The sequence below is a fragment of the Dipodomys spectabilis genome, unplaced genomic scaffold, assembly GCF_019054845.1.
Source record: "Dipodomys spectabilis isolate Male_0828 unplaced genomic scaffold, ASM1905484v1 ptg000019l, whole genome shotgun sequence".
NCBI classification, from domain to species: Eukaryota; Metazoa; Chordata; class Mammalia; order Rodentia; family Heteromyidae; genus Dipodomys; species Dipodomys spectabilis.
In genome coordinates this window covers 12,021,265-12,048,924 of record NW_024870696.1, presented here as the reverse complement: position 1 = coordinate 12,048,924, position 27,660 = coordinate 12,021,265, and the positions used below count along the sequence as shown (strand labels likewise).

The window sequence follows — 27,660 nt, the reverse complement described above, 5'->3', positions numbered from 1 at the left end:
TCCTGCCCAGGCTGGCTTTGAACCACGATCCTCAGATCTCAGCCTCCCGAGTAGCTAAGATTTCAGGCATGAGCCACCTGCACCCAGCTGTTCAGAACTTTAGTTGGGCTTCAAATATCCCTAGAATTTGGGAGAGTGACTGGCCCATGGTAAGCACCTAGACATAATGAATGGGTGAGCTGACAAACTCACGGATGATGGAGGCAAGGATGGCTGCTTACGAGCTTTTGAGCAGTCTGGGAAAGTTGAATGGCTGTCGATCCCTGGAGAAAATGCTTGCCCATTCAGCAACACCTCCCCCTCCATGGCATTGCAAGGCCCAACCCCCTCATTGTAGCGATGAATCAGGTTTGGTACAGTTCATTCAGGTGGACAGGTTAGAACCTCCTAGCATTCCAGCTCAGTCCTGTGTTGAAAGCCTGAGGCTCTGTAACTCTGACAGCCTAAAGTTCCAGTGAGGTAATCACCACCAGAGGCTGGCCTGGCCTTCTACTTTCTCTACATCAGTGCTTCTCAGCTGGGGACATTTTTTCAGTTGCCAGGAGACCATTGGCCATGACCAGAGACATATTTGGTTGTCATGGTTCTGGAGGAGAGCCAAGGGGTGGGCTACTGGCATCTGGTGAGTAGAGGTTGAGATGCTGCTCCAGTTCCTATACTGCTCAAAACTCCTCCCACAACAGAGTTGTCTGTACCCAGATGTCAGTAAGGACTCATTTTCTCATCTAAGTATTGTGTGTGTGTGTGTGTGTGTGTGTGTGTGTGCACATGGGCATGCACGCGCACATGCCTTACTAGGGCTTGATCTCAGGCCTTGGGTGCTGTCCTTTAGCGTTTTTTGCTCAAGGATAGCACTTTGCCACTTGAGTCATGGCTCCACTTCTGGCTTTTTACTGGTTAATTGGAATTAAGAGTCTCTTGGATATGTTTGGTAGGACTGGTTTTGAACCATGATTAGATCTCAGCCTTAAGAGTAGCTAGGATTACAGGCATGAGCTACAAGTGCATGGCTAATATGGGATTTAAAATAAAATAGGCAAAGCACAGAAATTAGAGTGGAGTGTCTACCTTTTGTTGTAAGACCAGAGCACCTACATGCATCACAGAGGTGTATTTGGCAGAACTTGAGCTGCCATGTGCAGCCACTGGAGGGCAGTAGTGATTTCTCCCAGTTTATTGGATGAACCTAATGTGTTTCTGGCCCCAAAACTCTTGGCCAGGAGCAGCTCTGGAGAAGCAGCGAGCCATTAGGAACATGAAATCCACGTTACAGATGCTAAAGGAGCTGGGCGAAGATGGCTTTTCCTTGTGAAGTGGGCAAGATTTCAATAAAGGAGTGTCAAGATCGCAAGGCCTCTCAGAGCGCAAGGGTCAGGAGGCAGGTTGGCTCCCTTTGTCTTCTGCCAGGCCCCACCTCTCTCCCCGGGTGGCCTTGATCCAAGGCCAAGAGCCAGAATCAGTGCTCTCCCTCTACACTCCCTGCCCAGGAATGCTGGCTATGCAAAGCCTAGGTCCTGGGACTCATCCCAGCTACCACAGCACACAAGGTGACCAGTACCTGCAACACAGGCCACAAATTCAAGCAATAGCAGTAGCTACAGAGCTAAGAGCTTTTCAGTTACTGTCCCTGGAGTCCCTTCCTGTCAGACTCTGGTGGGCCTCTCTGTCTCAGGGAGCAGATGCAGCCAGCCAGAGGTGAGAAGCCAACCCCCAGCTCCCTCTATAGTGCTATGGTAAGTGGCCTGTTCACCGATCTGGCTAAAGAGCAAGAAGAGTAAGCAAGATGGGCCTGGCGATCACTGCCTCACAGGAGTGCCAGGAGACAGTGCAGGGCAAACAGTGAACCACATAGATCCACAAGCCCCTACCCAGCAGAGAGAGCTCTGTGGGTTGGGCTGCAGTGGCCTAATACAAGCCATGGGGGCTGGGAAGGAAAGCAAGGTCACAGATGTAAGCTGGCTACAAGTTTTCTGGACCAATGAAAGAGGAATATATATATATAGGAACACAATTAAAAATCCTAAGACTGAGCTGGGCGCCAGTAGCTCCTACTTGTAATCCTAGCTACTCAGGAGGTTGAGATCTAAGGATTGTGGTTCAAAGCCAGCCAGGGCAGGAAAGTCTGTGAGACTCTTAACTCCAATTAGTCACCAGAAAACCAGAAGTGGTACTGTGGCTCAAAGTGGTAAAATCTAGCCTTGAGCAAAAAAGCTTAGGGCCAGTGCGCAGGTCTGAGTTCAAGCCCCACAGCAGACATCAATCAATCAATCAATCCTAAGAGTGTCTGAGCTTACTGGTCCAGAAACTGCCAGGAAAGTAATAGCCAGTTATAGGATAGCAGGGAGATAGGTACAGAGCTCTGAGCTCTGCTGTCCCCTCTGCTCCCATGTCTGCTTTTGGAAACTCTGAATGTGGGTCAAGATTCCCTGTTGCTTTGAGGAGCACCAGGAGGCCAGGCTTGTGACCTTCAAATGGCAATGAGCTAATGAATAAAGAAAATTAAAGTATAGCACAATAACTAGAAGGTAAGGAGCTTGAGTATTCATTATTTTTGTTTTCATGCAATTCAAGTGTAAGTTCATACTTAAGTTTTAGTAGTGGCATGTTCACAACATTTCTGAAAACATTACCTATGAGTCTAGCAAACCCATATGAGCCAAGTGAAGCACACCACTGCACCTCAGATCAGCCCAGACCCAGAGAAGTGCCTTGGAATGATGCCACATCCGTTGGGTCTCCTAGGAGAATCTCAGGTCCAGCTCCATCCCTGTGTCCCTCAGGATCAGAGTAGGAGCTCTGACCTCAGCCCTTAGACATGGGAGGACCAGGAGGGAGGCCTAATGTGTCAGATTTAGCTGGTCTTCTTGACACCAAGTTGCCCCTCATCTTAGCATCCAAGCACTGTTCTTGTCACCCGATACCTATGCCAGTTCCAGCTGCGCTTTGGCCTCTATCTGAAACTTGCCCTAACTTCAGGCTCTTGGGTCTTCTCACTTAGAAGTGTCCCCTCTCACTTCTAGTGTCTTCACTCGGAAATGTGGGGAAAGTTTTAATTTGCTGATTTGCATTGGAATTTGCTTGTCATCTCGACAGCTCTGTGTAATCATCCTCCACCTACTCTGGCCTGGTCCAGGTCCCTTCTATGGCCAGTGGAACATGATAGCCTTACACCTGAGCTACAGGCAGGCCATGGATGTGGCCTTAAACCAACCTCTGTGTCTTTCTCTACCTTCATGTATTGAAAACTTCTGACAAGAAAGCAAGTGAGCTCTACCAATAGCTCATGTACAGTGCCCATGGGCAGAAGAATGGTCTCTCCAATGGGCACTGAAGGTTTGATTGTTATTCTTTTAGAGGAAGGAGGAAGGCTCTGAATGGAAACTTATCAAATGGTCCAAGCTATGTCTTGGGAACGAGCCAGAGTCCGGTTAGGATATGTCAAAGCAGAGCTAAGTAAGAATCCCTTCCTAGTTTGCTTCTGATCAATGTCCTCCAAGCTGACTCTGTTATGCACATAACCTGGGGTTTTCAAGCTTCCGCTCGCCCCTCTGTTGCCGGCAGTAGAAGCAGATGGCTCCACACGACCCCACGGTCACAGCCCCACTCACCAATCTCCTCGTACCGCATCACTGTGCCCAGGTTGGCGTTCTCATCTGTGGAGGAAGGAGGGTTGCATTAGTGTTAGTGAACAGAGGATCTTGTAGCTGGGATGGGAAGTGGGGGAGAGGGGCTCCTTGTATCTTTGCACGGAGAAATCCAAGGAGGGTGAAAATGGAGAGCACAGGCCAGCACCAAATGGGCAGGAAGCATTCCCTCCCATTCCTGGGAACCACTGTATGTTCCTGGGGTTTTCAGAGTTGACCCCCCCTGGCTGAGGAACCAAGGATGTGCAAACACATTCATGTTAGTGCCTTCAGTTTCTCTCTGAATTGTAAGGGAGCTGCCTCCCACAAGGGCAGTGTCCCTAACCTCCACAGGGACCCCTTCCGGAGTCACAGGAAGCGGACCTCTCTCCTCAGTGTATCTGGTTTGAGATTTTTTTCCATGGCAGAATGTAGTGAGAGAGTCCACAAGAGAATGTGAGGGGCAGAGCCTCTGTCAGTGCCCGTGTGTGTGCAGAGTCTGCACACAAGAGTGTACACACCCAAGCCCAGGAAGATGCTGTCTTGTCTCCCACCCCTCTGTCTGCCCAGCCATCCCTGTGAGTCCCCCTTTCAGTGTGCCTGAAATGGGAAATCTCAGAAATGGCAGCAGTCAGTCCCAAGGAACAAAAGTAAGAAGGTCTAGACCTTCCTTCGGGTCTTCTATAAAGTTAAATTTGGGGTCTGCAGGAGAAAGAGTTCACAATGTGAGACCCCCATTCATGCTGAGTCACTGGGGAGCAGTCAAAAACAGAGGGGGTTCAGAAAAAGGCACGTGAATTTGGCAGGACTCCTGGAGCTGGGATGGCTTAAGGGAAGGTTCTAGGTCCCACTGGAACCCTTTGGGTATGTAGAACTATTCTACAGGAAGTACAGGAATAAGTAGAGCCTGGAGGAAGCCATGGCCATGAAAAGTTCCCCAGGTAACTCCAGATCTGCTTGGCTGTATATACTTCTGCGCTCTCATCAGAACTCAGAGACTGGACGTTGTCCCTTAGCTCAAGGCTGGCACTCTACCATGTGAGCCACAGTTCTACATCCAGCTTGCTTGGAGATAGCAGTCTCATAGACTCCTACCTAAGCAGGCTTCAAACGATGATCCTCAGCTCTCAGCCTTCTGAGAAGCTACGATTACATGTGGAAGCTACTGGCACCTGACCTCTGGTCTCTTTCTACTACTGCTCTGCAAGTGATCATTGGTTGCCTCAGTCCACTTGAGACACTATAACAAAGTACCATAGACCAGGTGGCTTAGGAACAACAAAAATGTATTTCTCACAGATCTCAATATTGGAAAACCAAGATCAAGGAGTCAAAGTCTGGTGAGGGCTTGATTCTTGGTCTACAGGTGGCACCTTCTCATTTGTGGAAGGGACTAGCTGGCTCCATGGGGCCTCTCTTATGAGAACTCTTGTCTGAGTCCATTCATGAGGGCTCTCCCCTCATGAGAAGAGCCCTGGTTCCTAACATTGTTGCTCAATGTTTGAACTTTAGAAGACCCATTACATGTATACTTGAGAGTATTTGCTGATGAAGGAAGGAAAGGAAGAAGATGAGTGTAGGAAAGACAGTCACTGCTCCCTTACCTACGAAGGTGAAGCGCTCCACTGGTGGGCGGACACAGCAGATCCGGCTGAGGCTTTCTCCCACTTTCCCCAAGATCTTGGCTATGGGAGAGAGCAAGACAGACAGGGACAGAGGGAGAGAACCACTCACAACTTACACTCGGGTTAGCCTATCATTGGGATCACTGGAAACAACAGGGGTACAGTGAAGGGAGAGAGCTGGGGAGTAGAAGGCAAAAGGAGGGTGGAGAGAAAGAACAGAAGTGTAACAGCAAAAATTCTTCTCCTCCACAGTCCAAGACGCAAGGATTGTGAGCCGTAGACTCACAACCAGGACCATTTTTCTGATCATGATTACACCATTGTTGAAAAGGTAGAAATTAGAGAAGAAGCAAATACATAAAGAGGAAAGTAACTCTCACCTGTACAACTAATTGCTCTGAACATATTGGTATTTGAAAAATTGTGTATTATGTGAGTATGTCCATCTAATAAACATTGGATCCAATTCTATTGCTTAAAGGCAATATATGTCTGTTGCTCTTTTTTTCCTGTTTTGTGTCATGTTCGTGCGTGCGCACGTGTGTGTGTGTGTGTGTGTGTGTGTGTGTGTGTGTGTGTGTGTGTGTGTGTGTGTGCTGGTCCTAGGGCTTGAACTCAGAGCCTCAGTGCTGTGCCTGACTTTCTATATGCTCAAAACTAGTACTCTACCACTTGAGCCATAGCACCACTTTGGACATTTTCTGAGTAGCTTATTGAAGATAAGAGTTTCATGGACTTTTCTGCCTGGGGCTAGCTCCAAACTGTGATCCTCAGATCTCAGCCTCCTGAGTAGCTAGGAATTTCAGGCATGAGCCATCAGCACCTGGGTCATGTTTAGATCTTAAATGTTCCCCAAAAGCCATGTGTTGAAGGCTCAATCCCTACCTGATAAGAAGTGGTAAAACTTTTAGGAGGTGGAGACTGATAGAAGGAAGTTAAGTCATTGCGTGTATTTCCTGACCCCTCCCTTCCTCTTCCTCTTTTAATACTTCCTGGCCATAATGAAGCAAGTAGCCTCCTCCACCACCCCTCACTCCCACACATGATGTACTGTACAGCCGCAGGCCCAAAGCAACATGGCCAAGTGAACACAGACTGAAACTTGAACTAAGGTAAGTATTTCCTCCTTTTAAGTTGATTCTATCAGGTAGTTTATCACAGCAATGCAGTATATATCAGTTATATAATGTTAGTCTCGGTACTTAAATAATACATATTCTATCCAGTGAGCATTCCTCCTATATTTGTCCTAAGTCTATTGTTAGCCATTCCAAGCCACTGGACAGTAACATCTTTATCCAGGGAGATTCTGCCTGTGGCAAAATGCACATCAGAATAATTTCTGCTGAGCTAAGGAATTTCTTCCCACACAAATGGGTTTCATAACCCTCAGACTTCCTGTTTAATTAATAGGGATCTGGTTTTCAATATCTCTGGACGCCAATCCAGAATTTTTTTCTTCTAATTAGATACAAACTATTCTTTGTGAATTAACCTGTCTATAATACAATTTGATCCATAGGCTTGAAAAATAGCAACATCTATCTCTTGGAACTGACCTTGAAGCATAACTAAGTGTGGACTTTGGAGGCTGATGGTCCTGAACACACACTCTGACTCCCGCTTCTGAGCACACAGCATGTCGAGGGGAAGATAGAGTCTATATAACAGAATTGCTGCATTCAATGAGAACACACACAAAGCCCTGAGCTCAGTGTGTCCAGGCATACAGAGCTCAGGGTTGGGTAAGCAATGGTAGCCTCTGTTCTCTATTGTTAAAGAGGTGGCTAAGAATGAGATGATGCAGTGTGATTCATGGCCCTGTCACTTCTCACTGTATGGCCTAGAGTGCTACCCTCAGCTTCCTGGAAGGGGTAGAGAAAAAGTATTCCTTTTGTACATTTCATTCTCAGTGCAATGATAAGATATAATTACACATGAAGCCTATGAACTTCCTCCCCTCGCTGTCTCTGTCTGCATGTCTTTCTTTCTCTCTGTGTGATTGCAACTACTGATACTCTAAATTAAGGGTTTACAAAGTACAGTCCCAGGACCAGTAGTGGCCCTGTGGTCTATGGGTCTTATTAAAATCCAACTGTCCTACCCCTCCCCCAACCTACTGAATAAAACACAGGAGTCAGACCCAGCCCTTAGTATTTTAACAAGCCCTCCAAGAGATTCTAAAGATTGAGAACTACTCCACCAACGTTCCCTTACCTGCAGTGGGCTTGTTGGGCACGTTGCTGTTTTGGTAAATGGGCTGGGGGTTCTCATGTTGTGGCTGTCCGATCACAGGTGTCATGGAAGGTGTGTTGACATTGGAGAGGATGCAGCCAGTCACCCTCTGGAGAAAGGGAGAAGCACTGAGTGAGTCCATTTGCCAAGGGACTAGTTATCTCCACATAGACATCTGTTTGTCCATCAGGGAGAGGCAGCTTAGGGCTGAGGGACAGCCCTGGTGGTGGGGTCGGGGGTTCTAGACCCAGCTGTACCACTTCTCACTAAGCCGGCAGATCACAGTGTTGCTCAGTGGAGCAAGTCTGAGACGTGACATCACACAAACATGGACCCAAATTCAGGCTTCTCCTCCTGCTGGCTATATGATCTTGGATAGTTACAGACTCTCTCCTGAGCCTTGCTTCAGGAGTCTAACAATATACTTGTCGTTTTCACTGTGGGAGAACTGCACAAATAAGCCTATGCAAAGTGCCCACGGAGCACTTGACAGATGGTCAGAACTCTGCAAGGGGTACAGATGGCGTAACCTTCTGCCCGTGGTACTATCTAACCTCCCCGTGCTCTCAGGATTCCAACGAAATCATGTCTGCAAAAGGGCTCTGCAACTTGGGAAAGGTCAGACCGACACACGGCATCGTTAGCACCTGTGGCCTCTGCAGCCCAGAGATGTCTAAAACACAGCCAGCTAGAGCCAGGTGCCAGGCAGGGCAGACCATATTTGTGTTGAAGCAAGTGGGTTGGTGGGTTCTGAGTCCTCTTAGCCTGTGTATGCCCATGCTCAAGACAAGGAATGGGAATTTGATGTGCATTATCTATTATCCTGCATTATCAGGCCCGCTGCTTTCTCCAGGACCCCAGAAAACATGGCACTGCTAATGCAGCATTTCCCATAGCTGAGCCAGAGCAGCTCCTGTGTCCAAGGTGTGTGGGAAATCAGCCAGTGGACAACACCAAAACAAAGGACTAAGTTTCAATCCATTGTGGACCATAAAGGCCCTGGCTTCTTCAAGGTCCAGCATCTTGAAGGTGATGATGCCCACTGCCTGTTCTACTTTCTATGCCAGGAGCACTGGCCTTACACCGGTAGGCTTAGGGATAGATAGTAGCAAGCAGCTTGGAGTCTTACATCAGTGGGACATTTGTGACCTATGCTATCAGCCAGCCTCTATCTACCACTGCAACAGCCAGAGCTCCTGGATGAACTTTTCTGGACCAGACTCAAGTTGGGCATGAGGAACACAGGAAATATTCAGGAAGCTCAAACACTTGAAAAACAAAACGGCAGCCAGGATTGATGGCCGTCGCAGCCAGTCGAGCACACTCAGGAGTGTTTGCAGTGTCCCCAAACACCTGCCCTTTCATTATGGAGCCCGAGGCTTCTGTGTGACCAGAAGGAGCACAAGCTCCCAGCCGACATCCTAGCCAACCCACAGTGTGAGAAATACACATGTGTCAAGCCACTGAGGTATTAAGGATGTTTGTTACTCCTGCATGTTTTAGCCTATCCTGGCTGACACATGCTTATTCAGTAGTAGGTGGTGTCTTTTATAACTCAAGTTGTTGAGACTAGCATAGAGGTGGAACAAATCAGGGTGATGCTGTGTCAGAGACCTTTCAAGGGGACCAGGGAGAATCTGAATATGTGTGAAGGGTTCTGAAGGTAGAGGGAAGGCTTCCATTCCATTCCACAGGCTAAAAATAATTAGTTGAGTACCAACTCTTGCCTCCTCAGGATGGCCTAGGGCCCGAACATTTCAGGTCTAGTAAAACATAGCTCAACTGTGTGTTTGGTAGAGAATGGGCTGTCTAAGAAGACAGCGATGCATCCTCCAACAGTAGGAACAGAGATGGGATGCAGACTCTCCCTGGATCTGGTCGAGATGAACATGGTTTACTGTTGTCCTGGTTGGCCATGTTTCTTGCCATCAATAGCTCTGTTTTTCATCTGTCACTAGGGGAATCCATGGGTTGGTACTGATCCTTGAAGGACTTTTGCTTTCTCCACATTCTGGCCAGTGCTGCCAGCTGTATGGGGCTCTGAGTCTGCAGCCTAGACACAAGCCCTGGCTTTTATCCACCTGTATTCACTAAACATTGTGTCCCCAAGTCTGTGGAGTCTCTGGTGAATAGGAATGGATGGGGGACAAGGAAGCAATGCCAGCAAGTGTGCAGTACCCCCTTTTCAGCCTCCCAACCTGGGGTGAAGGGGATTCCAGGGACCCTGGCAGCAGGAGCAGGAGGTCTGGTACAAGCTGCCAGTGCTTAGGGTATGTCTCTTGCTGCTGCCTTTCCTCATCCAGCTTCTTCCTCTCCTCACTTTCAGAAGTCCTATAACTGTAATCCCACCTTGGCCTTGCTTCTAGGGCTGATGGAAGCTGCCCGAGTCATCTCCAGCAGCAGTAATCTCATATCCAGCAGGAAGAAGTTAGGAGAGAGAAAAGCAGGAACAGCCCTAGGACTGCTTCAGGTTCCTAATTCACCGCCATCCTCGGTGCCAGGCTGGCAGGGAAGGGGGAAGCTGAAACCCCGCCCTGTCTTGCCTGGCTTCTGTGGGCCCAGCCCTTCCCTGGCCCCCTGGTGGTGCGTCTACCCCCAGACATGGCCCAGCTCACCTTCATGAGGTCCCGGTGGTGTTCTAGCACACTGCAGGTTGTCTGCCAGGTGTCCTGGTAGCATTCCCATGGGTCCACCCTGCCAGCATGGGAGACAGGTTGGTTCTTGGGCACACTCTTGTCCTGTATTATCCTACTCCTTGCCTCAAGAGACCATATCTTTACCCGACCTGGTTATGGTAGGTAGATTTCTAGTCAGACAAAACCTAGGGCTGAGCCTCTGTTTGCTCCTTTGTAAAATATGAGGAGTCTGCCTCAGATGGAGGAGAAAGATGCCTGGGTTTAGTCCCAGCCTTGGTACTGTGTGGCTTTGGGAAAGTTAGATGGTCTCTCCATGCCTCCCCTTTCCCATCTGTAACATGGGATGAATAGCAGTAACTATCTTATGGTTTTGTCAGACGGGCTCAGTAAGCCAGATAGGTCCAGTGCTTAGGAGAGTGCCTTGCTCTTCTTATCTGGAAAGGAGAATTCTCCTCTGGACCTTGCAAGCTGTGATAAGAATGTATGTGAGCCGGGCCTTCACCAAGTGGAGGCTGAACTTTTTCTCGCCAGGCTGTGAGTCCTGGTAAAGCAGCCCTGTCTGTCTCCCTGTGCTGTGGAGCCTTGTAGCCAGGGGTAAGGCATAGTGGTCAGTCCAGGGGACCCACCCCCACAGACTGACCAACACCTATTATAAGCAAGACTGAGGAGAAGGCAGGGATCTCAAACTGATGTAGCACTCAGCTGAATTGGGATATTTCTCAAATATTTTCTTAGCCGTTAAGCATTAACTGCCCATCCCTAGCCATGTACATACACTTGAGGTTTCCAAAGATGAAATCTGACTAACTTCAATCACGTGATGGGGCCACATGGGCTCCCAGGGACAGGCCCTGGAGCCAGCTCCTATCTCCAGACTCCCTAGAGATCTCAGTTCTCACCTTCCAAGTGCCTACAACAGCATGAGGCAGGCAGTAGACACTCAGTAAATAAGTACTGAATGAAGGAGGGAATTACTCCAGAATCATGATCATGTAAGCACAACCAACCAGGAACAGCCTCCTGTCTAATACTAGATCCCATTTTACCCAGGAAGGAAGAGTTACAATACTAAGTGTGTGTGTGTGTGTGTGTGTGTGTGTGTGTGTGTGTGTGTTTGTGTGTGTGTGTGTGTGTGTGTGTGTGTGTGTGTGTCTGTATGCCAGTTCTGGAGCTTGAACTCAGGGCCTGGGTGCTGTCCATGAGCTTTTGTTCTCAAGGCAAGTGCTCTACCACTTGAGCCACAGCTCTACTTCTGGCTTATTGGTGGCTAATTGGAAATAAGAGTTTTTCAGACTTTGCTGCCCAAGCTGGCTTTGAACTGTGATCCTCAGATCTCAGACTCCTGTGTAGCTAGGATTACAAGTGTGAGCCACTGGTGCCCAGTTTAACAGGTCTTATTGTTAGTCCAGTCTTGACCACAGATGTACATTGCTTGGGTCCCTTAACCTCTCTGGGCCTGTTTCTCAACTGAGAAAAACAGCTGCCTCTCTGGCTGGCGTGTGTGTTAAGAGGAAGAGAATGTCTATAAAGGGCACATGCTTCTCACACAGATCTCCATGCACAACTGACAGGGGTCATTGTTGTCACCTCCCCACACCCTCATTTCCTCCTGTATCCCTGCCCAGTTGACTCTGAGTCCCTCATCCTGAGGTCAGCCTCCATCCTTTCCCTCCCTTCACGTTCCCCGAAGCTCCCAGAGGTGCTGCTTGTTTTTCTATAGCGGGAAATTACAGTGCAAATGATGTACCATTATTTTTTAAAAACATCATCTTCTCATGCAAATTATAACGGTTGGAGCTGGAGAGAGCATAATTAGCATAATTAGTGAATACTTGCTTTAATTACATTGCAAGCTCAGAGGGAGAATGGGAGAATTGAGGGAGGGGGCACTGCCATCTTATTAGCCTGTCTGGTATGAGGGGGAAAAGCAGAGAGCAACAAGGCTCTCTCTGGATGGGACTCCCAAGGGCAGTGCTCCTAAGTCTCATACCCTCTGTCCAGGAGTCAGTGTGGGATGCTGGGAAGCTTGAGTTCAGGAGTAGAAAATCTCCAAGACATTCCCAGACAGGAAGTAAGACTTAGTGGAAGTTAGGTCTCTGAATCACTCCAGGGCCCAGAGGTTTCAATGCAGATAAAACCCTGCTAGTGCCTTCTATATTTCATGAGCCCCACAACTTGGTTTCAAAAAGAAATAATGATTAAGTGGGTCCCCCTTGAGGGTCTCCGTGATTATTGTCTGTACAGGGCTAATTTCTCTCTGTCTCTGTCTCTGTTTCTGTCTCTCTGTCTGTCAGTCTCTCTTTCTCTCCATCTCTCCCTCTCCCTTTCTCTCTCTCTTCCCACTTTCTACTTCTAGCATCCAAATAATTGCTGGGATTCTTCCTCACCCCCAGTGAGCCAGGGCCACCTGCCTGTGGCATTATCAGGCCAGCCCTACCTGATCCAGTCGGAATTCTGGACGGCCAGCTGGCACATGATGAGGCGGTGCCGACTGGACACAAGACCCTGGAAAGCAGCAGAGCAATCATTAAGTGATGGCCAATGATCCTCACAGGGCCCCACTCAAGCCAACTATCATCAAAGAGCAGCTGTCATGTTTTCGTGGTGAGAGGGAATGTGGGGTATGCCCCTTCCTTTTACCTGTCCACCTGTAGGTGTGTGACAGAGGGCAAAGGTAAGTGGGCTGTGCCAGGTACCCCACCAGCAGGATCAACAGAAGAGCTTCCACGTATGAGTATACGCATGCCCTGCAGAGGCCTGACACTTACCTTGTCTTCTGGCTCAGTCTGGCTGCTTGGGGTGACTTCCCCAGAGCTAGACTGTATCTGTGGGAAAAGTGGGGAATGAAGGAAGCAGCACCTATATCATCTGGAACATGTGATGGGAATGAGGAGTAGGAAAAGAGTTTTAAAATCAAATTGTGGGACATTTTTTTCTCTTAAAATTGCTGAAAAGATTTGCCCAAGCACATCATAATCCATAACCAGAAGCCAGTTTGGCCACATCACAGGAAGGGAGGCCATGCCTGCTCCTCTCCTAACAAGCGCTGACTGGGCCTGATGCTGTGAGTGGCGGACACCTTCTCAGTCTGACTGATAATGGAGCAATTCTATCCAAAGGAGCCATTTTGAAGAGGGGAGGAGGAGCCATTTTGAAGGGGGAAGGAGGAAAGAAGAGGGGTCAGGGCTGAGGACCCACCTGTTTTCCATAGGAGTCGTGGACAGGGGAGACAATCCCGCCAATCACGATAAACCTCCCAGTCTTGTGCAGATAATCCCTGGCTCTTTCTAACGAAGAGAGGAAAACCGTACATTACAAAGAAGGAAAGTGTGGATTGAAAGTGATAATTAAAATCAATATGTTCAGCTCCACAGCGCCAAGGTTTATCTCTTGCCATTTATATAGAAAGTGTCAACTTTCAAAGCAAATGTTAGTGGTTCAAAAGGTTACAGAAACAGATTTCAGCGAAAGGATTTAGAACTCAAGGGAATCCCGTTTTAAAGTTTCTCTGAGCCAGGTGCTGGTGGCTCATGCCTATAATCCTAGCTAGCAGGAGGCTGAGATCTGAGAATTGAGGTTCTCTAATTTTGGAAGTGGAGTTGTAGCTCCAGTAGTAGAGCATTATGCTTGAGCACATGAGTTCAAGCCCCAACACACACACACACACACACACACACACACACACACACACAGTGCTTCTCTTTTGTTGGAGTCCCAGGTAGCTAGAGGGGTTTTAAACAAACCCTTCATTAAGAATCTTAAGAGCTAGTGATTGAAATTTAGTTCTATTGTCACTTGCAGAGCAACCGCTGTATGTCTTTTAAACAAATTCTCCTTATGGTATGAAAGATGTGCTGATTGCCTCATCTAATTATTTACAAGAGAAAAGCCACCAAAAACAAATTGAAAAGGCCCCATACATAATTACAGCGAATTAACATCAGCCCTGCAAGTCCACTATCATTACAGTTGGTAGAGAAAATTTCAGTCGCATAAATCTCTTTTTTTGGAGGGTAGAATGTAAAGTTGCTGATGCAAATTTACCAGAGAAGCCCCTTTTTATTGATTCAACCACACACAGGTCAAATAAGGCTTGCCTTTTGAACTACTTTGAGAGATGGGGACAGGGAAAAAGTATCTGTGGTCCCAGTGTAGTTAAGTCTGTCATCCACACTGAAGAGCTCTTTGACTCTTATACACCTGGTAGAGTAACTTATTTATTGAGCTTATTTGTTGATTCTCAGTATGTGGTCACACTTTAAAAGCTTCTAGTCCCTACCAGAAGCTTCTTTTCCCCACTCTTGCTCCCCTAGGGTGCCCTCCCACTGAGCCCCAATTTCCAGGGGGGAATTCACTGGACCAATGATTTACCTTAAAAGCTGTCACCCTTATTCCTAGCCAAGGTGAACAGCTCCTTCTCCTGGCAACACTCCCAAATTCACTGCCTTGGGAAGGCTTTTCTAAAGGGAATAACCCCAACCCTAAACCTGATCTGATACATTACATCCTAAGGAGTTAATGAGAGCATGTAGTTAAATTCAACTTAGGAAATGTGCATTGAGCATTATTCTTATTAGTCTCTAATAAAAGTTCCCAACACTGGAGAAATAGGAAGCCAAACTGAGGTTTCCAATGAGAAGTGAATTGGGCTGAGTGTTACAGCAATGGCTTTCATCCACTCCAATCCACAAGAGGAAACAGATTTAAGTAATGACACAAACTACATACGACATGGGATATGTACGTAACAGAAACAAACACATCCTAAAATACTTGCTACAGTACTGTATATCATGTTCTCCAGTGTGTTCGCTTCTAATAACCACTCACTTAAATAAAGGGCTATTGATGGGTGGCAGGATTAGAGTTTAAACAACGCTGTGCTCCTATATGGTCAAGGAGAAAAGTTTAGTCAGGAAAGGTCAATTGTGTCTGGAGGAATTGAAAATGGCTTCTTGGTAAAGGAATATGTGTGTTTGGTGTTAACAAATTGATATTGTTTAGAGGTATGGACTTGTTTTCTTTGCCTTTTAAGGAATTAAAAGACTTCTAGGTGCCAGTGGCTTATGCCTGTAACCCTAAATACTCAGGAGGCTGAGATCTGAGGATCTCAGTTCTAAGCCAGCTGGGCAGGAAAGTCTGTAAGATTTATTTTTAATTAATCACCTCCTTGCTACTCTGTGAACCTGGCTGACACATCTAATCTAGAATGGCTGACACATGTAATCTAGAATGGCTGACACATGTAATCTACTCTCCCCTTACAGGGAGTTCATGGAGAAAACTCCGTGGACAGGGCATCATACTAATTCAATTGTCCCTTTTCTGTTGCAATTAGAAATGTCCCCTGCACTGTTGGGTTCACAGCTGGAATGGCCTGTATCTTCCTAGCAGATGCATTTCACACAGGCTACGTGGAATTAAACATGTCTAAACAGCAGAAAGGCCAAGCCCTGGATAGTAAGGAATCAATCGAGCTAGGGTAGGCAAAATTATTTCTGCTTAGGGATGAAGGAAACTTTGGTTTTGTTTCCTATTTCTTTTGAGATAAGTTCTTACTATATAAACCAAGTTTTAAATTTATGATCCTCCTGCCTCAGCCTCCTCCTGACTGCTGGGATGCCAGGTGTGTGCCAGCACACCTAGCTTCAAGGAAAAGTATTTAACATATTTTCATTGGCATACATTAATCATATAAAGAGGTTTCACTGTGCCTATCATGTACGCTGATCAAATTTACCCCTTCTGTTTTTTTTTTTTTCTTCTTATCCCTCTCTTCCTGCATGTCAGTCTCAAACTCAGGGACAACACCCAGGTCTGGTGCTCGGTGTGTGTGTGTGTGTAATTAGAAATAAGAATCTCACAGACTTTCTTGCTTGGGCTTTGAACCTATCCTCAGATTTTAGCCTCCTGAGTAACTCGGATTACAGGTGTGAGTCCCTGGCGCCTGGGCCCTCTCCTTTTCTTAAACTACAGTTAATAGGTTTTATTATTCTATTTTCATGCATGCACATAAAGTACTTTGATCACATTCATTCCCCTTTACCATCTACTTTCATACTCCTCCCCCCTTGTTGATTCCAGGCCCCAAATCAACCTCTCATGTCAGTCATTCATTTTTCGTGGTGGTCTAGATTCTTCATATGAGAGAAAACATACAATATTTGTCTCTCACAGTTGGCTTCTTTTACTTAACATAAATGATTTCTAGTTCCATCATTTCTCTTTCAAATGACACAGTTTGATTTTCATTTACAACTGAAAAACAGTCTGTGTTTATGCCACAAAAGAAAAAAAAATTAGCCTGGGTGCTGGTGACTCATGCCTATAGTCTTAGCTACTCAAGACTGAGATCTGAGCACCATGATTCCAAGCCAACAGGGGGAGGAAAGTCCATGAGATCCTTTTAAAAAAAAATAATTTATTGTCAAGGTGGTATACACAGGGGTTACAGTTATATACATAAGGTCGTGCGTACATTTCTTGTCAAACATTGTTACACCCTCCCTTGTTTTTCTCCCACTTTCCCTCTTGTCAACCCTCCCCCCCCCGCCCCCGCCCACCACCACACTTATGTAAGCCCATGAGATTCTTATATCCAATAAACTACCAAAAAGCCAGAAGTGGAACTGTGGCTCAACTGGTAGAGGTAGAGTGCTAGCCTTAAGCAAAAAAAGCTCAGTGATGGCACCCAGATCCTGAGTTCAAGCCCCAAGACCCACACAAAGAAAACACAAAGTCAAAGAAGCTATCCCTATGGCCAAACTGAACCTTGAATACTTAGTATATTCGAGTCTGTGTAGGTGTTCTAAGGGACCTAGAGAAGTATAACATAATCCCCATCTCCAAGGAGCTTAGGTGTTGGTGGAAATAAGACAAGATAGAAATAAGACAAGCAGAGTTAATAGATACCAAATCTACAGTGTCAAGAACTCTGGGCAGATGCGCTGGTATAGCTCAGGGGCTTATCTTAGAATTCAAGACCTTGGGCTAGCCACTGACCACAGAATTAACCACATTTGTAAGTTTCATGCGCACAATGCTTTGAGGTGAAGCTTAAGTGGTAGGCTCCCCCCACCCTCAGGCTAGATAGGGACCTACAAAAAGCCTTTCAAATGCTAAGTAACTCAGACAAACTCACCACACCCACAGGTGTCTCCTGTTAGGCTCGCACTGTGACTGTCCCTAAGCTCTCGCCCTAATAACCCCAGGGCTAGGTGGAGAACAATTATGGTGAGACCTCACCAAACCTCAGCCTACACCTGGCCTTCTCCCCAAGAAGTCACAGAAAGGCCTCCTGGCTGACTATGGCCTTTCTCTGTGCAGGGCCTGCCTTTCCTCATGGGATCTATGGATACAGCAGAAGGGTGTGTGTGGTGTGTGTGTGTGTGTGTGTGTGTGTGTGTGTGTGTGTGTGTGTGTACAGGGGTTTGAACTCAGAGCCTGGGCACTGCCGCCGCCGCCTCCTCCTCCTCCTCCTCCTCCTCCTCTTCCTCCTCCTCCTCCTCCCTCTTTTTCTGCTCTACTACTTGAGTCAGCTCCACTTCCAGCGTTTTGATGGTTAATTGGAGATAAGAATCTCACAGACTGCGGGGCGCTGGTGGCTCACGCTTGTAATCCTAGCTACTCAGGAGGCTGAGATCTGAGGATCGCGGTTCAAAGCCAGCCCAGGCAGGAGAGACCGTGAGACTCCTATCTCCAATAAACCACCAGAAAACCGGAAGTGGCGCTGTAGCTCAAGTGGTAGAGCACTCGCCTTAAGCTGAAGAGCTGAGGGACAGCGCCCAGGCCCAGAGTTCAAGCCCCACGACCGACAAAAAATAAAATAAAATAAAGAATCGCACAGACTTTCCTGCTCATGCTGGCTTCCATCTGGGATCCTCAGATCTCAGACAACTGAGTAGCTAGGGCTGACTAGAGGTATGAACAACAAGCGCCTGGTTAAGGGGTACTCATCTCTTGATCTGTTGGTTGGCTTTGTCATCCCTAAAAAATAAAATGAAATAGTAAAACAGCTATTGTAAAATAAAAGGAAGATCACTTCAAGGATACAAAGCAGTGTGAGCAGATAAACTGAGTTAGGAATAAAAAGTCCAGGTAATCCAATGCTCGTGGTTCACACCTACTTCTGAACTACTCAGGAGGCTGAGAATGAAGGACTGTGGTTGAAAGCTATTTGGGGCAGAAAAACCTGACAGACTCCATCTCCAAAGTAGAGATGTGGCTCAAGTGGTTGAGTGTCAGCCATAAGCAAATGAACTGGGAGAAAGCATGAGGAGTTGAGCTCAAACCTCAGAACTGGGAAAACAACTTTCTCTCTCTCTCTCTCTCTCTCTCTCTCTCTCTCTCTCTCTCTCTCTCTCTTTCTCTCACCAAACAAAAAACTCCAGATTTTGCGAAAGGCTCAACTTCTTGGTTTTCATTGCTTTTAAGGCAGTAATTCCTTTCAGGAGATAGAAATGCCAATCCTCCCAGACACTGGTGACTCACGCCTGTAATCCTTGCTACTCAAAAAAGGCTGAGATCTGAGGATTGCAGCTCAAAGCCAGCCCAGGCAGGAAAGTACATGAGACTCTCATCTCCAATTAACCACCAGAAAACCAGAAGTGGCAGCGTGGCTCAAGTGGTAGAGTGCTTGCCTTGAGCTGAAAAACTCAGGAACAGTGCCTAGGCCCAGAGTTCAAGACCCATGACTGACAAAAAGAAAGAAAGAAAGAGAAAGAAAGAAAGAAAGAAAAAGAAAGAAAGAAAGAAAGAAAAAGAAAGAAAGAAAGAAAGAAAGAAAGAAAGAAAGAAAGAAAGAAAGAAAGAAAGAAAGAAAGAAAGAAAGAAAGAAAGAAAAAGAAATTTTCAAAAAATAATGATTAGAAAGCTGGCTCAGGTAACTCATGCCTGTAATCCTAGCTACTCAGGAAACTGAGATCTGAGGATAAAGGTTCTAACCATGTTGGGGTAGAAAAGTCTGGGAAACCTTTGTCTTCAGTTAACCATCAAAAGAGCTGGAGGTGGAGCTATGGGAAAAAAGGGACAAAAGCTCAGGAAAACAGCTCTGAGTTCACACACACACACACACACACACACACATACACACACACACACACACGGATCAGAAAAGACACCTTTTCATCCCTCAGTAAAATGTCTCCCCTGTCCTGTACAACCTGGAGCACCTTTCTTGGCCATCCCCTCCCCAAACCCTCTGACCTGGGCCAGGATAGTTTGGAGAGGCAGGTTGCTAGGACACCACTCTCTCCTCAAAGTGAAGTAGATGCTCAGGCTAGAGCCTGTTAAGTTCTCTGTCCCATGCCTTATGATAGCTTTCAATTGAGATTTCTACTGGAATTGAAGTAAGTCTGAAAGGGTAGGTTTTGTCCCTGGCACTTGATCTATATACAGGTGGGACCATGGAAGCCTGCTATGGCATCCCTTAGACATGATTGGTTGAGAGGGCAGAGGCCCCCAATAAGTAAAGGCTAGCTGTGGATTGACTCCACAGGGATTGGTTAGCTTAGTTCTTCCTTGCATGACTGGCCATCAACAAAGTCACATCATCAGACCTCAGAGGAACTGAAGGACAGCATGTGGAAACACAATGCCTTCTTTTTTGCTTCAGGTCTTTGCTCTTAACCATGGAGGAAGCCACGGAATCTGGAACCCTTGGAGGGGATGAGGCCATGATGCTTTCTTTAGGATGACGGAAGCAAGATTTCTTGAGAAGGACAATGGGATGCTCAGATCAGGTTTTTTTTTTTTTTCTGCCCAGTTTACAGTGATAGTGGAGCAACAGAAGAGGTGAGTTGGGTTAGGGTGCATATGGGTAGACATCTAAACAGACCCCTGCCCAGAACTGCCTGCAGGAAAGGTCACTGGGAGACAGAGCCCAGTTCTCTGAGCTTGTCTGCTTTGTTCCAGCTCCTGAGTCTCACCCCATGCTCCTCAGGATGTCTGAGCTCATCAGCAGATCTCACAAATTATTCCAGACCCTTCTGTGACTCAATTTCCTCTAGATGGCTGGCTTTTGTAGCTCCAACTTTAGTTACACTGGCTGTCAGGGGCAGCAATGGCACAGTGGCTGCCTCATTATGCTGATCTTATTTGCTCCAGTAGTCTAGCTGCAGAGAACTTGAGTCCTTTTATTTTCACAGCTGGGAAATGATTTATAACCCTTGCTGCTACAGCTGTCACTTCGGACAGGCCCTGGGGTCCTAGGTCCTCAGCTGGTAGGAGATATCCCAGAAGTCTGGCCCCATTCAAATCCTTTCCACTGGGAAAACTTTCCAGAATCCCATGTTCTACACAGTCTTGCCAAACAAGGCTCCTGGCTTCTTGGAGCCATCCATTGTTTATTGTTGTTTTTGTTGTCACTCTGAAACAGGTTCTTTCTGGATAGTCCAAGCTGGCCTCAAACTTACTATGGAATACAGATGACCTCAACTCACGATCCTTCTGCTTCCGCATCTGAGTGCAGGAAATTTGGTTGTGCACCACATCTGACTTCAGACTTCAACCACAGTACAAGAGGATGCTTATATATTTATTCCTCCAGAAATGGGAGGGTGAGTATATATGTATGAATATGACACACCTAAATATATATGGAACCTTTTGACACCAACTAAATATATAATAAAAATATGACACAAAGCAGAGGTTCTCTCTTTGGTGACACCCAAAAATACATGAACAAATTATTTTAGAAACCTACAGACTGTCATCCTAAATATAACTGGGTGGATGGGTGGAGCGGGGTGGGACAGAACAGAAGGTGAGGGAAAAAGAAGAGACAGGAAAAAAACACACCTTGTCAAAAACCCACTGTGGCTCTACATTAGAGTGTCAGAACTGTGACTTTTGCATCGTAGAGGGCTCTATTTTTAGCTACAAGAATATTATTTTACTCTTTATTAACCTTTTGCACACAAGTTCACCATATAGACTTCCTAGGGATCGTTCAGGCTTTGAAATAGAGTTTACGCAGGAAATAGCTTTGTTTCTGTCAGGTAAGGCAGGTGGGAAACAATGTTAAGGTTTCCTTCTTTCCTTCTTTCTTTCCTTCTTTCCTTCCTTTCTTTTTCTTTCTTTCTTTTTTTTTTCTGAGGCTTGAACTCAGAGCTTGGGCACTGTTCCTAAGCTTTTTTACTCAAGGATAGCACCCTATCACTTGAGCCACAACTCCACTTCTGGCTTTGTATGTGTGTTTGTTTGAATGCTTAATTGGAGATGAGAGTCTCCTGCCAAGGCTGGTTCCAAACCTTAATCCTAAAATCTCAGCCTCCTGAGTAGTTAGGATTACAGGCATGAGCCACCAGGGCCCAATTTAAGGTTTCTTTTTGTGGGAATGTGTTTCCTTCTGGGAGCTGCAGTGTAGGTGTGGTTCGGGAGGCTATAGTGTGGAGACTTTACAGGTTAAAGTTTGCTTTTGCCTTGAAGACTGCATTGTTTCCTTTACAGCTTGATTCTTTGTGTTGACTCTCTCCTTCTCTCTGAAGTAGAAGTTCTTCCTGGAACAAGAGATCCCTTCTGGGACGACAAATAACCCCATGTCTGGACTTGCTGTGAATTTTCTTGGTCTTGGCACCAAAGGGCCATGTCCCCCAGAGACGTTAGTCCTTGAAAAACTGAGATGGTTGTACTTTCAGTGGAAGCACAGCCACCTGGAATCTATGCATGTCACCTTTACATGGTAAAAGGGACTTTGCAGATGTGCTTTTCTTGAGGAAATTATCCTGTAGTTATCTGAATGGACCCAATGTAATATGAAGGAGATTCAAAAGGAACAGAGTCGGATAAGAAATGTACTCATTATCTTACCCATGTAATTGTAACCCCTCTGTATGGTATTTTCACAATTAAAAAAAAAAAAAAGAAAAAAAAGGAACAGAGTCGTGGGGTGGGGGTGGGGGTTGGGAGCAAGAGAAGAAAGACAGAGACAGACATAAGGAGGAAAGAGCGAAAGGCCCTTCTGATGGCCTGAAGGATAGAGGGAGGAGCTATGAGACAAGAAATGCAGTTGTTTCTAGAAGCTGGAAAAGACTTTCCAATGGAGCTTCCAGGAAAAACACATTTGGATTTTAAGACTTCCAAAAAACGGTGAGACCATAAATCTGTGTTGTTTTAAGCCAGTAAGTTGGAGGGTTTTTTGTTGCTGTTATGTGAAATTTATTACAAGGGCAATAGGAAGTTAATATAGTAAGATGGTCAATCCATCCCTCCCTACACCAGAAAACATGCATGCTCACAGCCAAAGAATAAGTACTAGCTACTGCAGAAGTGGAGAAAGATAATCAGCTCATAAAACTAAAAAAAGTCTTAAAAACAAATCCCACAGCCTGCTAATGTGAGAGTTAAGCATGAGAGGCCATACAGCTCCTCTTCCCTCCTTTGCTCTGCTTCCCTCGGAGAAAGGAGTCATTTCCCTCCCCTCTGGGCTTAAAAGCCATTTGCAGACACAGAAGGCCAGACTGACCAGACCTGTTCCTCACTCCTCTTTCAGGAACTGAACAAAGGGTTCTGAACAATGTCAGAGTAGCTGTCTTTGGGGGATCGACTGGCTTTAACCTCAGCTGAGTTGATGGTGTGTTTAGATGACGGATGGAAGAGAAGGCTACAGGCAGAAAATGTCAGGCTGGCTCAAGGCTCAGCAGGCTATTGGTTGAGCTTTGCTGGCAATGGGACAGGGGTTTTCAACTACAATGGATTAAGCTGCCTTGAAAGGTTTTGTCTGTCTTGGGAAGCATTGGCGTGCTCACAGTGGCTTTGCTGCTTCTCCCTCTGCTGACCTGGAGGCAGAACTCCAGGTACTACTGTGTGTGTGCAACCCCATCAAAATGGCCTTTAGGATCAAGGTATGAAGTGAGTTCCCATCGCTATGTATCACATAAGGCAAATAATACTAATGCATATCAGTGAAGGCCAGAGGGAAGGGTACACACTGATGCATGGTGGGAAAATAAACTGGTAACTCATTTAGGAAAGCAATATGGCAGCCTACATCTACCAAAATGACAAATGACACAACCTTTGACCCAGTAATTCCACTTCCAGGGATTGTAATATAGACAAAAATATCCCTACCTATGGATATAGATGGATAAAGAGTATGTTTCACTTCATTATTATTTGTCATAATGAAAAAATCAGAACAAAAGGAGAAAGCAAATTACAGACAAATTAGTGTGTATGTATCTGAAGGATACATTAAAAAGAATGAAGCAGCTGGGCTCCAGTGGCTCATGCTATAATCTTAGCTACTCAGGAGGTTGAGATCTAAGGATTGTGCTTCAAAGCCAGCCTAGGCAGGAAGGCCTATGAGACTCTTACCTACAATGAAATAACAAAAAAAATCTAAAAGGGTGCTTGTGGCCCAAGTGGTAGAGTGCTAGCCCCGAGCACAAAAGCTCAGGGACAGCACCCAGGCACTGAGTTCAAACCCCAGGACTGATGCAAAAGAATAAGGTAGACTTAGACTCATCTGGTCTAGCAAAGACATATTGTTAGTTGGAAAAATGATCACTATCTGTGGTGTGGGACGTTTAGATGACATTTAGATGATGATAATATGGGGAGTAAAGAAAACAAAATAGGGATATAGGCAGAGAGTGGGTGGTGTGGGTCAGAGAATGATGCCAGTGGCAAGTACGGCTGAGCTTGGGAGCAGCTGTTACTGGGTCCCTTGGGAGAGTCAGGTCTTGTGAGTATAATGCTGAGAGAATAGTGGGGGCTGAAGTCAGGAGGGTAGGGAGGAAGAAGTGGAAGGCTTCCAGAACACTGGCAAGAGGCTTGTGGTTGTTCTAAGCCTACAGAGGGTTTGAAAGATCAAATACAGTTATGGTTCTGAGCAACGGATGGCTTTGAGGGGGAAATGGCTGTGGGGAATGAGAGCAGGAATCTGGAGAGACCAATTAGCAGACAATTACCAGAATCCAGGTGAGAAATAACTCACTCATCTCCAGACCTCCTGCCAGTTCACCTCTGGATTAGATATGTGAATGTGCATTTAAAATGTTGGGTAACAGGATACTAGTTTAAAAAGTGAGAAGGTCTGCAATAAGCAGGAAGTGAAGCCCACATCTGTCACAGATGGACCGCCCACATATATCTGGCCTTCCCAGAGGATAAAAAAAACTAGTGATTTAGCTCTCTTAGTCTGAGTAAGACTACTTGCTCTACAATGTCTACACAACCACAAAACTGCCTAACAACATATTTCTCAGAACATGTTCTTGCCACATGACAAATGACTACATTATAATAGAATTGGAACAGCTCATTAAAGATGCAGGCTCTTTTGTTATGATTGCATTTTATTTGAAGAACAAGGCAGTTTATTCTACAACCTGGTGTTCCAAGTGTCAGTTTGCGAAATAAGTAGCAGAACAGACCCAGGAAGGCATAAAGAGACCCACTCCCTCTCCCTCGAAAGACAAAAAACCATGGAAATCTGTGTGATTCCCATACTCACAGGAAATTCAAACCATGAGCTAAAGAAGAAGCAAACAACCAATCAGCTCAATAGGAAATGTACTCATTACCTTACTCATGTAACTGTAACCCTCTGTACAGTATCTTTACAATAAAAAATATATACAAAAAAAAAAAAACAACTAATCAACAAGGCCCAAGGAAAAAGAGGCAGCCAATCAGTGAAAGCTAGTAACTCCCATAAAAGCCTGTCTTCAACCCCTTGTCAGCCGCATTTCTCCCTTATTCTTGCCTGCTACTGCTTTCTTTACTAATAAAGCTCTTACAATTTCTGCGAGGGGGAGGGAATATGCAAAATCCAAAAGCAAGAGTATGTGCTTTCACAAGATCCTCTCTTCCTTGGTGACAAGATTGTATTTTTTTCATCCTAATTTAAACCATTGTAATTATAATGTAGTCACCCCAGAAGATCTCCAGCTCTGATGTTGGGAAAGATGATGTTACCTTTAACAGAGACAGTGGTTTTCATTAGCGAGGGAAGAGCAGGAATTAGGTACATCTGAGACACTGTGTGGATGGAGCTCAAGTAGACTCTTCCAAACATTCTTAGGGTTCCAGTTTCCCCTCCAGCTGTTGAAAGAGCTAAGCCTGACAAGCTGTATCTTCCTCACTGTAGTTCAGAGAGAGGAAGTCCTGTATACCCTATCCCAGGACAGCTTTCACCACCTCTTTGCAAAGCTAGTCAGTGTGGAAGATCTCATTGCTTAACTCCAAGGCTTACAAGCTAAGATCCAGCACCCGGCAAGCCTTCCAGAATGCTTCAGATATACAGTAGATGACTTTTCTTCCCTGCATTCACTGGAGTTTGAATCAATTGCCATCTAGTCCTGCTCCAAGGATTTTCCAGGAAGAATGGAAAAAAAAAATTTCCCTGTTCCTAGAAGTACTAGATCTGTCATCCTTAGCAGGCTTTTCCCACCCCCACACTTACGACCTTATTTGGACATATTTTGGGTTGTCGCAATTAGGCTGGCATCTAATAGGCCAAGAGGTCAGTATTTAATAATGCACAAGATAGTTCTCACAATAAAGAATTAGCTAGCCTAATACGTCAAACATGCAGTTAAAAATGATTTTTAAAGAGTCATTACTTTTCACTACTTGCAAGAATGGGAGCCCACAGACTACACTGAAAATTAAGACCACCACCGCCCCCCACCCCTCACCAAGTTCCCTATCACCAAGCTGAAACAATGCTGTTTATCTAACCTGGGAAATCAGGCTTAGAGAGACACCCACCGAATTTCCCCCAACACGTGAGGGCCCCTGGCAATATGAAATTCCTTCTGCCTTAATCCTTTACAGAAAAGGGAATCAGAAGCAACCTGCTGTTAACCAGTCAGTTTGTTTTCAGTTCCCTGTCTCTGAGACTGAAATGACCTATCAGCCTCTTGTTTACATCTTTGTCCTTTCTTCAGGCCTTTTTCTGTCTGCACCAACCTCCTCTGCTTGGCTCATTAGAACTGTTTTATGGAAGGAAGACTCAGATTTTAGAAGGGAAAATGAAAACAGCTAACTCAATGGCCGTGAATGTCTTTTGACAATCTGAAATTAAGAAAGCCTGTTCTAGATACACAGAGGAAGAACACCATCTATCTGAAAAAGTGAAGTGCAAACCGACAATGCCGAGCACATGGAAGAACTGTGGCCCTGAGAGAATTAAAAACTACACCAGCTGGGATTTCAGAGTCCGCCATTCTACCCCTTTTAAGTACGAAGAGCTGATATTGTTGGAAAAAGCAACCAAGCCAAATCCCATGATAACAAAGCTCTACCTGACGTTTCCATGGTGTCTCCAAGTCACCCAAGAGGGTGTGAGAGATTGGTCCTAAGATTCCACCTCCTTCTCCACCCCCATGAAGATTCTCCTCACTCTCCACCTCCAGGAAAGGACTAAAAACTGGAACAGCTCCTTTCTGCTCACCTGCCTACCTAGCTCCTCTTCTCCCTTCTCAGCTTCCTGCCCTTGCTTTACAAGCCAATCCCAGTCTTGGGTGTCAGGTTTCCAAACTTAAAAAATGGTGAGACAAAGGACAAAAGGTGAACCAATGCAACAGTGATATTCACAAGACACTGTGTTGGAAATGAACTTTACAACTTACTTGCCAAGAGCCAGTGGCTCACGTCTGTAATGCTAGCTACTCAGGAGGCTGAGACCTGAGGATCACAGTTCAAAGCCAGCACCGGCAATTAAGTCCTTGAGACTATTATCACCAATAAACCACCAGCAGTGGTGCTGTGGCTCAAGTGGTAGAGCACTGGCCTTGAGCTGAAGAGCTCAGGGACAGTGCCCAGACCCAGAGTTCAAGCCCCACAACCAACCAGAAAAAAAGAAAAGAAAAAGAAAGAAACTCATTACCTGGCTTATGTAACTGTAACCCCTCTGTATGTCACCTTTACAGTAATTTTTTTTTTAATTCCCCTAACTGGACAGAGGAATAATAAACACCCTGACAGGGAATGTGCCTGGTCATTGAGAACACAGGATTTGAAAGTGAAGATGGCGGTGCACACTTGTAATCCTGGTGGAGACTGGCAAGTGGAGGCAGGAAAATCCAGGTTGAAGGTGAGCCCTGTAAAAGCAAGAAGGACCTATCTGAAAAATGAAGTTAAACGATGGAGATTGTGGCTCAGGTGGGACTGAAGCAAGAGGCTCTGACTTCAACCCCATCAGTACTTTGCAAAAACAACCTCAACAACAAAACCAGGATTTTGGAGTGTGGAACCTTGGTGATTTGGGCCATTCTTGGCTGAAGATCAAGGGAAATCCTTTCTTCTTCGAATCAGATATTTGACTCTTGATTAGAAGCTGTGAGAGAATAATTGAAATGAGTGTCCATAGGAGGGTTTTCAAGTAGTCTTGTATTTTCCAGTCAAGATAATATTAAATAATCATCAGGTAAAACTCTTTGCCTTGTTTTTGTTTGTTTGTTTGTTTTTTGGCTTTTTGCTGGTAAGAACTTTATCTTTTTCTGCAGAAAGTTCAAAGGACATGGGCTTCGTATACTGCCTGGCAGGAGCAGGCAAACATGTATCCCCAGCCAAGCTCCGTATCTCTTA

At 45.8% G+C, this 27,660-nt stretch overlaps 1 protein-coding gene across 1 annotated transcript in view; it reads right to left on the bottom strand.

Moving 5' to 3' along the window:
- Positions 1–27,660, bottom strand: part of Nmnat2 (nicotinamide nucleotide adenylyltransferase 2) — a 144,430-nt gene that overhangs the window by 22,963 nt on the left and 93,807 nt on the right. The window contains exons 2-7 of the mRNA XM_042674481.1: positions 13,318–13,406; positions 12,557–12,624; positions 10,099–10,177; positions 7,466–7,592; positions 5,228–5,308; positions 3,609–3,653 (exon numbers count right to left, since the gene is read on the bottom strand). Coding sequence (XP_042530415.1) covers positions 3,609–3,653; positions 5,228–5,308; positions 7,466–7,592; positions 10,099–10,177; positions 12,557–12,624; positions 13,318–13,406 — 489 coding nt within the window. The remainder of the gene's footprint in view (positions 1–3,608; positions 3,654–5,227; positions 5,309–7,465; positions 7,593–10,098; positions 10,178–12,556; positions 12,625–13,317; positions 13,407–27,660) is intronic.